The sequence below is a fragment of the Neoarius graeffei genome, chromosome 6 (genome assembly GCF_027579695.1).
Source record: "Neoarius graeffei isolate fNeoGra1 chromosome 6, fNeoGra1.pri, whole genome shotgun sequence".
In the NCBI taxonomy this organism is placed as follows: Eukaryota; Metazoa; Chordata; class Actinopteri; order Siluriformes; family Ariidae; genus Neoarius; species Neoarius graeffei.
In genome coordinates this window covers 19,528,031-19,542,007 of record NC_083574.1, presented here as the reverse complement: position 1 = coordinate 19,542,007, position 13,977 = coordinate 19,528,031, and the positions used below count along the sequence as shown (strand labels likewise).

Below are 13,977 nucleotides of genomic sequence, written 5' to 3'. Positions count from 1 at the left end.
ACTTGTACTTTGCCAATTTCATGACAGTGTACATTCTTGTGAAATCAACTTCTCTCACAATTTGTGGAGGAATTTCACCAAACTTGGCAAAAGGCTTTGTTATGTGACAGTTATACGCATATTAAACTTTAGTTTAATTTGGGCAAATTTTACCAGAGTTATGCCCTTGATTATTAACAAACTTGTACTTTGGCAATTTCGTCAAGGTCTGCTTGCTTTCTGAAATCAACCTCCCTCACAGTTTTTATCCCCCGCTGGCCGAAAGGCCCGAAGGGGATTATGTTGTGGCGACGTCCGTCCGTCCGTCCGTCCCAGAAAGGGTGCTCACCTTCTGAAATCAACTCCTCTCACAATTTTTGGAGGAATTTCACAAAACTTGACAGGATTCTTTGTTATATGTCGGTAATACGCATATTGCAATTTCGTTCAATTCAGTCGCATTTTACCAGAGTTATGGCACAGTTGCCAGCGGGGGATATTGTGCTCTCAGAGCACTCTTGTTTTTTATATACTAGGGAATTTTTACATACTAGGTAAATTATCAGAATCTGCAGTGGTTGGTGGTCGATCTCTAACCTAGCTGTTCTCTCTCAGGTCCTCTTCCTGAAGGCTGGGAGCAGGCCATCACAGCAGAGGGCGAGATCTACTACATCAACCACAAGAATAAAACAACGTCTTGGCTGGACCCACGGCTTGACCCACGTTATGGTGAGCTCTAGTCGTTTTTTTTTTGTCTCCACAAACAATCCCAATTCCAAAAAAGTTGAGACGCTGTGTAAATTGTAAGCACAGACAGAATGCAATGATTTGCAAATCCTTTTTTGACCTATATTCAATTGAATACAATACAAAGACAAGATAATTAAATTTGAAACTGATCGAATTTTATTTATTTATTTATTTTGTAAATATACACTCATTCTGAATTTGATGCCAGCGACACATTCCAAAAAATTTGGGACAGGGCAATAAGAGACTCGGAAACTTGTGGAATTGTCAAAACAAAAAACAAAAAAAACCTGTTTGGAACATTCTATAGGTAAACAGGTTAATTGGTAATTGGAAAGGCTCAGTGGTTCACAAGCAAGGATGAGCTGCGGTTCACCATTTTGTGAAAAACCGTATGGGCAAATCAGGCTTTCGTCTAAACCGGGGAACAGGGGCGCTGCGCCCACTTACTCTCGGCGTGTGCCCCCTTACTGAAATGCCGATTGAACCCCAAGTCACACTTAGGCCATGCACTTACCGTATATGCTACTGCACAACATGCAATCTTTCTCAAAACGATCTTTTCTCCATGAAAACATCCCAGCAACACCACGTGACAATGTGTCTGATCATCAAATACGTTATAATTACTCCAAAAATATTCCAATCATAGTAGATACACCGTCAGACGGTGCAAAAACGAGCCGGATTGGCGTTTTTCAGACTGAGGCGCCATGTTGTTTACTTGTCGCGGCTGCTCTCGCGAGATTTGACATGGGTTACATACAAGGTCAGCTGACTTGTAGAGCGAGATTTCTCGAGACTGAATGACCTTTCACCCACCGGCGCGGGAGCTTTTGACAGAAGTAGTTCGCGAGTTGTTTTTGTTGACACTTGGGCATTTAAAGATGTCATCTCGCGGCACGAAACGGAAGAAAGCCGAAGACTGTCTGGGGCAGAAGATTACTTTTCTTTTTCAATGTTGACAATTTGTTACAATTTCCCTGTCAGATAGCCTCAGAATGTCCCATTGTAGCCTCAATTTTTCAAAGGCTTCGCACGTCGGAAGGGGGGACGGACAACCGACACCATCCCCCCCCCGCTCCCTCGCCATGGTGAGCGCCCTCATACTAAATTTTTCTAGAAAAACCCCTGGGCAAATAGTCCAGCACTTTACGAAGAACATTTATCAATGTACAATTACAAGGAATTTAGGGATTTCGCCATCAGCAATCCATAATATCATCAAAAGATTCAGAGAATCCAGAGAAAGGCTACAAATCAACATTGAACACCCGTGACCTTCAGTCAATCAGGTGGCACTGCATTAAAAACCGACATGATTATGTAAAGGATATTACTACACAGGCTCAGGAACACTTTGGAAAACCGTTGTCGGTAAACACAGTTCGTCGCTGCATCTACCATACAAAGCGAAAGCGATTTGTCAACAACATCCAGAAACGCCACAGAATTCAAGCAAGAATGGGAAAGAATTTCACATTCAAACCTTCAACAATTAATGTTCACAGTTCCCAAACACTTACTAAGCGTTGTTAAAAGAAAATGTGATGTAACACGGTAGTAAACATGCCCCGGTCCCAAATTTTTGGAAGGTGTTGCAGGCATCAAATTCAAAATGAGTGTATACTTACAACAAACAATAAAGTTTATCAGTTTGAACATTAACTGTCTTGTCTTTGTTTTATATTCATTAGAGTATAGGTCAAAAAGTATTTGCAAATCATTGCATTCTGTTTTTATTTACGTTACACAGCGTCCCAGCTTTTTTGGAATCGGAGTTGTATTTATAAAAGGAAATAATACACAACCAGGCACACCACTATCAGTAGCTACTTAATACGTTATGCTAAGTATGGTCCAGTATTTCCTATATTCCATGTAATTATCATGGAATGCCTGCTTATCAGTTTTGCTTTATTGCTCTTCATGGCTAGAGTTTCGTGGGTCGGGGTCAATATTTTCCTACATTCTTATTTTCTTTTAAAAGTTGTCATCAGTGAGTTTTGTATTATTTTATAATATTCTGCAAAATTTCACATACATTCTAGTATGATTAGATTAGCTAAAACTTTATTGATCCCTTTGGGATGGTTCCCTCAGGGAAATCAAGATATTAAGATAAGAAATTTGATCTAATGCTCGATAAAATATCTGCTCAGAGGAACCAGCTCTCTGTGGCACTCCGGTCTCTAAACAAAACAAAAACAAAACTATTTTTTTTGGACCACCAACCTCCAACCAGTCAGAACAACGAGGTATATCAATCACTTTGCCAGTCGATTCAGAAATCTCCCGTCTGTGCATTAGCATTTAGTTGCTGTGATTGTGTTTCAGGGGCATGGCCTTGAAGAAATGCTGAGAAGGATGGCATTTGTTTACATTTTAAAAATGGCTATATTTAACCTCCAACCAAAAAAAAAATCACAGACTGTGCCTTTAATGGCTTTAATATATAATCATTCTTTTGGTGCAGTTTGAAATTTTTCCACAACATGCTTGATTTGATCTTTGTCACACCACTTGAAAAACACTGTTTTACAGGAAAAGCTACCAGTTTAGAACAACACCATAGAATAAGTTGTGTTTTTAAGTTAATGGATGGCCTTTAGTAGATTGAAGACTCATTGAGATTCTATCTGGTGTGTGTGAGTGAAAGGAGACAGTTTTCTGAAAATATTCCCACTTCCCGTGACTCATAGTGAGGTTAGCCAAAACCGCTCCTAACTCAGGACTCAGCTATGTGTGTGTGTGTGTGCGCGCGCGTGTGTATGTGCTCACACACTCATTACAACACACACACATATAGTTTATTGCTTCTGTATTATGCACATAGAAATGTGATTTTTCCCTGTTACAGTTGTTTGAATATTAGTTTCCTCACATGCTAATTAAACCAGACCAGATGTCTTTCAGTTTAGGTTTGTAAATTGTTGGTACATTGGGCAGCATTGGTGGTCTTTTAAAGAACTGTCCTTCTCCTCCCCACCCCCAGCCCTCGCTCCCTCTCTCGCTCCCACTCTCTATAATCCTCTCCATCCGTATGGCCCACAAAGAGATGAAGGCTTTTGCTTATGTCACTTTAAGTTACTCACGCTTGGAAGTGCCCTCCCTTCATCCTAAAAACATTCCCTTCTTTCATATCTCTCTCTCTCTCTCTCTCTCTCTCTTTTAATACATGTGAACCATCAGCTCTTTTCTGTGTAAAAAGCCTGTGTTGACGTTACAGAGATGGTTTTCATAGAGGTGGTTTCATGGGAAAAGTGGAAAACGGTGTGTTCGCCTGCCACGTCCTCTGAGAGACTGAAACGCCATGCTGAAACCTTTAGCTCTTTGAAGATTTATAAGTACTGAATGTACGTGTCTGGTGGGCCCCAGAATTAGTTGTACTGTGAGGGGGAGAGACTAGTGCAAGAGTTGGAAAGCAGGAGACTGCAGAGAAAGGGGGATAAGTTCTTTACTGCAAAGAACCGGATACCATTTTCTAAGATGAAGGAGCATGTGTAGTGTGGTGCTTGTTTTCCTGCTAACTTTACCACACTGGCCTGTAGGACTAGCAACAGAAAGTAAATTGAAATTTGGAAATGTCTGAGTGGATTTTTCAAGCTTAGAGATAGAATCTGAGTTCCCAGGCATTGGGGGGGAAATGGGAAAAAAAAATAAACTAATTTGGAGTTCCTGACTGATACGGTGGTCTACAGTGCCTTGCAAAAGTATTCATACCCCGTGAACTTTTTCACATTTTTCCACCTTACAACCACGAACTTAAAAGTTTTTTTATTGAGATTTTATGTGATAGACCAACACAGAGAAGCACATAATTGTGAAGTGAAACGAAAATGATAAATGGTCTTCAAAATTTTAAACAAATAAAAATCTGAAAAATGTGGTGTGCATTAGTATTCAGCCCCCCTGCGTCAATACTTTGTAGAGCCACCTTTTGCTGCAATTACAGCTGCAAGTCTTTTGTGGTATGTCTCTACCAGCTTTGCACATCTAGACACTGAAATTTTTGCCCATTCTTCTTTGCAAAATAGCTCAAGCTCAGCCAGATTGGATGGAGAGCATCTGTGAACAGCAATTTTCAAGTCTTGCCACAGATGCTCAATGGGATTTAGGTCTGGACTTTGACTGGGCCATTCTAACACATGAATATTCTTTGATCTAAACCATTCCATTGTAGCTCTGGCTGTATGTTTAGGGTCATTGTCTTGCTGGAAGGTGAATCTCCTTCCCAGTCTCAAGTCTTTTGCAGCCTCCAACAGGTTTTCTTCCAGGATTGCCCTGTATTTAGCTCCATCCATCTTCCCATCAACTCTGACCAGCTTCCCTGTCCCTGCTGAAGAAAAGCATCCCCATAGCATGATGCTGCCACCACCATGTTTCACAGTGGGGATGGTGTGTGCAGGGTGATGAGCAGGGTTAGTTTTCCGCCACACATAGCGCTTTGCATTTAGGCCAAAAAGTTCAACTTTGGTCTCATCTGACCAAAGCACCTTCTTCCACATGTTTGCTGTGTCCCCTACATGGCTTCTTATGCCTGTCTTTCAACAATGGCTTTCTTCTTGCCACTCTTCCAAAAAGGCCAGATTTGTGGAGTGTACGACTTATAGTTGTCCTGTGCACAGATTCTCCCACCTGAGCTGTGGATTTCTGCAGCTCCTCCAGAGTGATCATGGGCCTCTTGGCTGCTTCTCTGACCAGTGCTCTCCTTGGTCGCTCTGTCAGTTTAGGTGGACGGCCATGTCTTGGTAGGTTTGCAGTTGTGCCATACTTTTTCCATTTTTGAATGATGGCTTGAACAGTGCTTCTTGAGATGTTCAGAGTTTGGGATATTTTTTTTATAATCTAACCCTGCTTTAAACTTCTCCAGAACTTTATCCCTGACCTGTCTGGTGAGGTCTTTGGTCTTCATGATGCTGTTTGTTCTTCAGTGTTCTCTAACAAACCACTGAGGGCTTCATAGAACAAGTGTATTTATGCTGAGAGTAAATTACACACAGTAGGACTCTATTAACTAATTAGATGACTTCTGAAGGCAATTGATTGCACTGGATTGTATTTAGAGGTATTAGAGTACAGGGGGCTGAATACTAATGCACACCACATTTTTCAGATTTTTATTTGTTTAAAATTTTGAAGACCATTTATCATTTTCGTTTCACTTCATAATTATGTGCTACTCTGTGTTGGTCTATCACATAAAATCTCAATAAAAAACTTTTAAGTTCATGGTTGTAAGGTGGAAAAATGTGAAAAATTTCACGGGGTATGAATACTTTTTCAAGGCACTGTAAAAAAAAAAAAAGTAGCAAGACAAATGCAGCTCTTTTACAATGTTTTACATAGCCCAGACAGTGGCCATATAATATTAATAGTCAATAATAATAGTTCAAAACTGAAACTTGAGCATATAAATGTTTGGTATATTTGCTGTAGAGGTTGTATAAATTTTATAAATAGAAGAGTTTAGCTGGCGAGTTACCTCAGAAGGTTGCAAAGCTAGCTACTCTGAGTGAGCTACTGTTATTAACCAGCTAGCTAATGTTTGGTTTTCTTAAAACTAAGTGTTTTTCTGTTCAAGATAGAAAAGAGGAAAACTGATAAACTGCTGAGTCTGATCAGCCCTTTTACATTTTAGTTTTGTTAACTCGGGCATATGATATGGTGACCAGACGTCCCCGTTTTCCGGGGACAGTCCCCGTTTTTGGTGGCCTGTCCCCAGCTGGAGCTGTCCCCAGAAATGTCCCCGTTTTTTACCATGACCAACAGACCTGGGGGGGGAGCCTGAAAAAAAAAACAGTCCGAAACATCTACCAGGTTTCAGCAAACGCCTCGTGTATTGTTTTGTGGATCACTTTAAAGCATATACGCAGAGCTATGGCCTCATTTTTTGTTTATAAATGCCTTGAGACCTCAAGAATGGCACCGGAATAGTTTTAAGTGTTAACAATAAATCTAATATAATAATTTTTACAATTAAAGTGATTCATATAGATAGCAGTCTGAGTGAATGACCTTGACGTCTGTGACGTCACAGCAGGAAGTCTGTCGGTCTCATCACCATTTCCGCTATACTAAAACACAGAGCTAACTGCAACTCCAATCCCCCATTCTGAGCTAATTTATCGCCATGCCACCTAGACGTGTTGCTGGCGGGTGCAGCAACACGACAGAAGGTGGATTTACGTTGCATTAATGGCCCAAGAATGGTCAAACTGCAAAGATTTGGACACGTTTTGTGAGAAGTTCACGGGCACATTGGGTGCCTATGAAGTGGTTTCTCCTCTGCTCTGCACATTTTACTGAAGACTCGTACGAAACCTCTGATCTGTTGAGGAGCGTTGGCTAGAAGCCCGTATTGAAAGAGGGTGCAGTACCAACAATTAAAGGAAAAGAAAACTACAAGAAAAAGAAAGCATTTCATTTATTTATTTATTTATTTATTTTAAAAAGGAAAGTAAGTTCAGTTGCACCAGTTCTCCCGGAGTGTGAGCCGAGGATTGGTGGTAAAACCCGGGACAGAACGGGACGTGACCTATTATCACTCGGGCAATGACCTCCCCGCGGTTGTTGCTAAAACCGGTGACGTCCTGTCCTGGGTTTTAGTAATTGCCTGAGCTGAGCAGTAATGGCGGAGTACTCAGTATGGAGAAAATGGAGAATGAGTGGACCAGCCGTCTGATTTCTCCGCTGGATATATTTGCCTCAGCAGCAATATCTTGCTCTTACGTGGAAGAAGCAAATGAACGGAGAGCTGAACAAACAACTGAAAGTCAGATTGTTTCAAAACAATCGGCCCCAAGATCGGCCTTCAAGAAGTGAGAACACAGACGGGTAAGCTGTGACTCTCATTTGGATACAAAACAACAAAAACAGCAACACTCGTTGTTTACCTGCCTTTAGATGAATACATGTAACTTGTATTGTGTATTTAAGTTACCGGTATAAGATTATTTAATTTGCTTCAGAATGTGATTGTCTCAGTTCATCTGATTATTTAATTAGCCTTTTACGTTTTATCAGTGAAAATGCATGCATGTACATGTATGTTGCATAAGTTATAACACCTATCCTGTTTTAATGAGAGTCAACCCACAATCAATGACGTCAAATCAGTCGTAGTTGAGCAAGTCGGAAATGGTATTTCTTACTTTCACCATAAATTTCTATTTATATGACTTTGGTCTATAGCTGTCAAAGGCCTGTGCCTTAAAACCGGTTCCTGCTGTGACGTCACGCACTCAGGGCTGGCTGGCTCAGCGGGGCAGCTCGAATGCCAAGTTTGCGGTCGATTTTAACTCCATCCATCTTCTACCGCTTATCCGGATCCGGGTCGCGGGGGTAGCAGCCTAAGCAAAGCAGCCCAGACTTCCCTCTCCCTGGCCATCTCCACCAGCTCTTCCGGGGGAATACCGAGGAGTTTCCAGGCCAGCCGAGAGATATAATCTCTCCAGCGTGTCCTGGGTCTGCCCTGGGGTCTCCTCCCGGTGGGCCATGCCCAGAGAACCTCCCTTGGGAGGCGTCCAGGGGGCATCCTAACAAGGTGCCTGAACCACCTCAACTGACTCCTTTCGATGTGGAGGAGCAGCGGTTCTACTCCGAGTCTCTCCCGAATGACCAAGCGTCTCACCCTGTCTCTAAGGGAGAGCTCAGCCACCCTGCGGAGAAAACTCATTTCTATCGCTTGTATCCACGATCTCATTCTTTCGGTTACTACCCATAGCTCATGACCATAGGTGAGAGTGGGAACGTAGATGGACCAGTAAATTGAGAGCTTTGCCTTTTGACTCACCTCTCTCTTTACCACAACAGACCGGTTTGGCGTCCGCACTACTGCTGACGCTGCCCCAATCCGTCTGTCCAACTCCCGCTCCCCCTTACCCTCACTCGTGAACAAAACCTCGAGATACTTAAACTCCTTCACTTTAGGTAGCAACTCTCCCCTGACCTGGAGTAGGCACTTCACCCGTTTCCGGCTGGGAGTTAAAATTCTGAGATTTTAACTCTCAAAAATATTTTTTTTTTATTCCCATTTATGCAGCATACAAGAGTCAAGGATGGAGATACTGTCCACTCCGAAATTTATTTAAAAATAAAGGTTCTGGGGGCGTCGTGGCTCGGGTGGATGGGGTGCCGTGCCGTGGGTCCGGGGACCCGGGTTCGGTTCCGGCCCGGGGTCGTTTTCCGATCCCTCCCCGTCTCTCTCTCCCGCTCATTTCCTGTCTCTGCACTGTCCTGTCCAGTGAAGGTGCAAAAAGCCCCCAAAAAATCTTTAAAAATAAAAAATAAATAAAGGTTCTGCGTATCTCCTTTAAGATGGGCTCAGGCTGATAGCAGAGATGTTCTAGAACACTGGCACGGATTTAAGGGGGGGGGTGCACCTAGCACCCCCCCATAAAAATAGTTTTAGTATTGGAGATACTGAGATATCCCTGCTGTTTTTTATTTAATTAATAAGCTTTAAAAAAAATAAACGAAATAAATCGTTATGTGGGTTTGAGCTGAAGAGTTTATGGTATAAATGTATATTTAGTAATAGGTCCCATGCTTCAGGTTTTTTTGCTCGTAACCCGAATGCAGTGAAAAGCTCTAGGCTTATGGTAATGTTAGCAAAGTGTCAGTGATTTGTATAATTTGTTGTGATGTGTAGCGGACTAGACATTTTGATTAAGGCTACTCATTTAGACTAGGTTGTCAATTAAGCTATGGCTACAATTTAGGCTATGGGAGATGATACTACTACTACTAATAATAATAATGTTACCAGGGTGGTACGGTGGTGTAGTGGTTAGCGCTGTCGCCTCACAGCAAGAAGGTCCGGGTTCGAGCCCCGTGGCCGGCGAGGGCCTTTCTGTGCGGTCATGTTCTCCCCGTGTCCGCGTGGGTTTCCTCCGGGTGCTCCGGTTTCCCCCACAGTCCAAAGACATGCAGGTTAGGTTAACTGGTGACTCTAAATTGACCGTAGGTGTGAATGTGAGTGTGAATGGTTGTCTGTGTCTATGTGTCAGCCCTGTGATGACCTGGCGACTTGTCCAGGGTGTACCCCGTCTTTCACCCGTAGTCAGCTGGGATAGGCTCCAGCTTGCCTGCGACCCTGTAGAAGGATAAAGCTGCTAGAGATAATGAGATGAGATGAGATGAAAACATTAGATGTATTTTAATGATATTTTCACCGCCGAACCGAAAATGCCGCTGGTTTTCTTCTCAGAAGTCTGGTCACTTTGGCATATGAGGCAAGTGTTGAGGTGTTTGCTGTGTTGTAAATGCAAGTCTGTGAGGGAACATAATCTGAAGAGACACCCTCAGACACAGGATGGGTTATTGCCTTTTTTCCAGTTTCTCTTAGCACTTAAATCTTCGAAAAGAAAGAAAATTAACTTTGTAAATGACTTTTTATGTTTTTTAATTATTATTATTTTGTCTGTTTTTAAACAATATATTTATGTGGCTCAGGCGTCTGTGAAATCATAACACTGGCTGACTCTGGTTAGCTAGTTTGTTAACATCTCATCTCATTATCTCTAGCCGCTTTATCCTGTTCTACAGGGTCGCAGGCAAGCTGGAGCCTATCCCAGCTGACTACGGGCGAAAGGCGGGGTACACCCTGGACAAGTCGCCAGGTCATCACAGGGCTGACACATACAACCATTCACACTCACGGTCAATTTAGAGTCACCAGTTAACCTAACCTGCATGTCTTTGGACTGTGGGGGAAACCGGAGCACCCGGAGGAAACCCACGCAGACACGGGGAGAACACGCAAACTCCACACAGAAAGGCCCTCGTCGGCCACGGGGCTCGAACCCGGACCTTCTTGCTGTGAGGCAACAGCGCTAACCACTACACCACCGTGCCGCCCCAGTTTGCTAACATTCTGAGGTAAATTGTAAAAACATTGAGGTAAATTGCAGAAACGTTCTGAGGTAACTTGCAGATTTACCTCAGAATGTTAACAAACTAGTGATACAGCAAAACTTAGTGTTAAAAGATATACCACCTGTACAAGTACGCCATGAATTTTACTCCGATTATTATTACTGTGGTACTGGATGAGAACTGGATAGAACAGAATAATATAAAGATTTAAAAAATATGGAGTAAAATTACAAAAGAAAAATGTTTTTTGAGAAGTTGTGGTAGAAGGAAGGATCTACCGTTCCTCTCTCCTTCTTGAGATGCTTCTCTCTCTCTCCCTCCTAGTTTCTTTGTTGCTCTCTCTGTTTATCTCTTTTTCTTCCCTCTTTCTGCCTCTTGCCCTTCTCTCACTCTCTTTCTGTTTCTTTTCCTCCTCTCTCACCCTCCCCTGCCAACCCCCCGAATGAGGCCCAAAGCAGGCAGGACGCTTTTCTGCTGCACATGCAGACGGACTTGAGTCGGAGCCAGATCTCTTTATACTGCAGCACTGCACCTAATCTCTTCCAGGCCTTTTCACTCAGAGAGAGACAGAGAACGAGGGAGAGCGGGAGGGAGGGAGGAGTACAAAGGGGGGCTGACTGAGGCAGGCCCACTGAGAGGGGGAAGGGAACAGAGAGAGAAAGGAACAGAAGAAAAGTTAGAAGGCCGACATGCGTCTACAGGAATCTCCAGTGTGGCTGGGAGCGGTGGAGGCGGAGCTTCACAAATTGGCCAGGACTTAGTGTTCCCAAATGGAGCCTTTATGTTTTTCACACCGTCTGCAAACAGCACAAACGAAGAGGAGTCATGGATAAAGCCACCAGCAGACTTCTACGCACGCGAAGTTGTTCTGCTATGCTTCTTTTCCTGTGCCGCTAAAAGGCTATCGGGTTATCGGCTGTTATTTTTTCCGCCTGCACTTCAGTGTAGGAGTTGGCACCTTGTCGCCTGTTGCTGAGTGATGTCACTCTCTTATGGGGCTCTCATCTTTTCCAGAGCTCTGCTATGAGCTAATCCTGACTCACATACACAGGCTGCACACTTGCCACAGGCCAACATTTCAGATATACAGTACATGTGTGAATGGTTAACATTTGTGACTTCACTGTGATGCATTCACTATACGCACGCAAAAAGACCTGAAACATCCGAGTCATCTTTTTTTTTCACGATTGCCGTAATATAACGTTTATAGACCATATATCAGCCATCTTGATCTCATTTTCAGTCACAGAGACAGTGAGTGTGAAGGGTTATAGTCAGACAGAGAAGCTTCTCTTTCCCTCACTCTTTCTCCCACCATTAAAACTTTATCAGCTTGGACACTTTAAAGAACAAACCTGTTAACTGGACAGCAGGCAAATATTTGCAGAGGCTTCAAAGGGGCCGTGCCCTGTTGTGCTCCTTTAGAACGTTTCCGATAGTTCGCTGGCCTGCTCAGGGTCTTGCCTGCATGTAGATGATCCTGCTGGTGTTGGTGAAGGATGGAGGTCTGATAAGAGCTGCAGCAGCGTGTTCCACACGAGTGTGAAAAAGACAAAAGGGCAGATAGCATTAACCCTTATCTATCTCAGTCTCTCTCTTGCTTTATCAGTCTGATTTATGGAGTCTTTCTGACGCGGTCTAGATCAGGGTTTTCTGTCCTGTTTTTATATAGAAATAATCACAAAGCAATAATCACTAACACTAACCACAAACGTGGTCCCGTATTTCCTATATATCAATGGATGCCCTGTTCACCAGTTTAGCTTTTGTTTGCTCAGTGCTCAAGGTTGTTATTTCAAAAAGTTATCAATGTTATTGCTTTTTCTGTTTGGTCATGAGAAATGCAGTTACTGTATGTTATTTTAGGATGTGTGGAAACCTAACAGAAAGTGCTGTAGCCCTATTACAGTACATTTTATTTTTATCCAGTTTGATGTACCGCTCATCACAAAATTGAGATTGGTAAATTAATTATTTTTAGATGGCTAATTCAGAGCTTATAGATTGCAATAGATATTTGCTTCATATGTATTGCTGCAGTGCTAAATTAATATTTTCTTTTTAAATTAGACTTCCTTAGTACCTCTGATTGGTGTGTTATGTCTGAGTTAGGGATGTTTGACCGGTGGTTGACCGAATCAATGTCAACTGGTTAATTTTTTTTTTGGTTGTCGGTTAAAAAAAAAAAAAATCAATCGTTTTGAAGCTGCCGATTTTGGAGCGGAGAACCTGGAATTCTGTGTTGTAAACACTTGGGGCATGCCATGCAGTGTAAGGACGACAGCTGACAAATCAGAAACACCCATTCAGTCATGTCCCGCCCTCCCGCCCCAGTTGAAGACAGCTGACAAATCAGAAACACCCATTCAGTCATGTCCCGCCCTCCTGCCCCAGTTGAAGACAGCTGACAAATCAGAAACACCCATTCAGTCATGTCCCGCTTTCCCGCCCCAGTTGAAGACAGCTGACAAATCAGAAACACCCATTCAGTCATGTCCTGCCCTCCCGCTCCAGTTGAAGACAGCTGACAAATCAGAAACACCCATTCAGTCATGTCCCGCCCTCCCGCCCCAGTTGAAAACAGCTGCCACTCGGCGAGAGAAAAGTGTAGAGACAGGCTTTTTAGCTTACAAATTACTATTCTGTTTTTTTTTTTTTAATTATTATTAGAAGGCACATCGAGTTTAGTCCTGCCTTGGCCAGTGCATTCTGAAAGTATGTTTCAGTCTGTAGCCAACAATGCATGTTATTGCAGATCATATCTCTCCACACAAACTAAAGGCGCAGATGCCGACTTTTTCATGGCTGAATCGTGCAGATCCGATTTTTTTTTTTAGGGGGGGCGTTGGAGTGTCTGAATAATTTCATCAGAGTAAATTCTGTATTAAAATTACTAAATAAGCAAATGCCGTTGAAATTATTCAGACACTCCAACGCCCCCCCCCCCAAAAAAAATCGGATCTGCACGATTCAGCCGTGAAAAAGGCGGCATCCGCCAAAAGGCGCGCCGTTTGCATCCCTGTTAAACTCATAGGTTAACCGACTTTAACTGGCTAATGAGGCTCGGTGGTCGGTCAAGATTTTTTTTAGTTTTCGCCATCCCTAGTCTGAGTTTCGTAAACCTATTATATATTGTTAAATGGCATTCTTGGGGTGCTTTAGATTAATTTGAAATGAATAATCATTATTTTGGTGAAAGTTTTCAAAAATTCCGTGTCACACATCATCTGTTCTTGCATAAAAATTGTCTTAACATCGTTCTTTCCAACTTAAGAGCATTTATGGATGCTCTTAAGTTATCTATATGTCTATATGTTTGGGCAGACAGTCCCAAAGCACCAGCCAGACTTAACCATTGTGTAAATG

The 13,977-nt window shown here is 42.7% G+C and overlaps 1 protein-coding gene across 3 annotated transcripts in view; it reads left to right on the top strand.

Annotated features, from left to right (window-relative positions):
* Positions 1-13,977, top strand: part of yap1 (Yes1 associated transcriptional regulator) — a 63,488-nt gene that overhangs the window by 37,546 nt on the left and 11,965 nt on the right. For 2 of the 3 annotated variants that reach the window (XM_060923400.1, XM_060923402.1), the window contains exon 4: positions 595-708. The exons of the other annotated variant lie outside the window; for it this stretch is intronic. In XM_060923400.1, the coding sequence (XP_060779383.1) occupies positions 595-708 (114 nt within the window). The remainder of the gene's footprint in view (positions 1-594; positions 709-13,977) is intronic. 3 annotated transcript variants of the gene reach the window in all.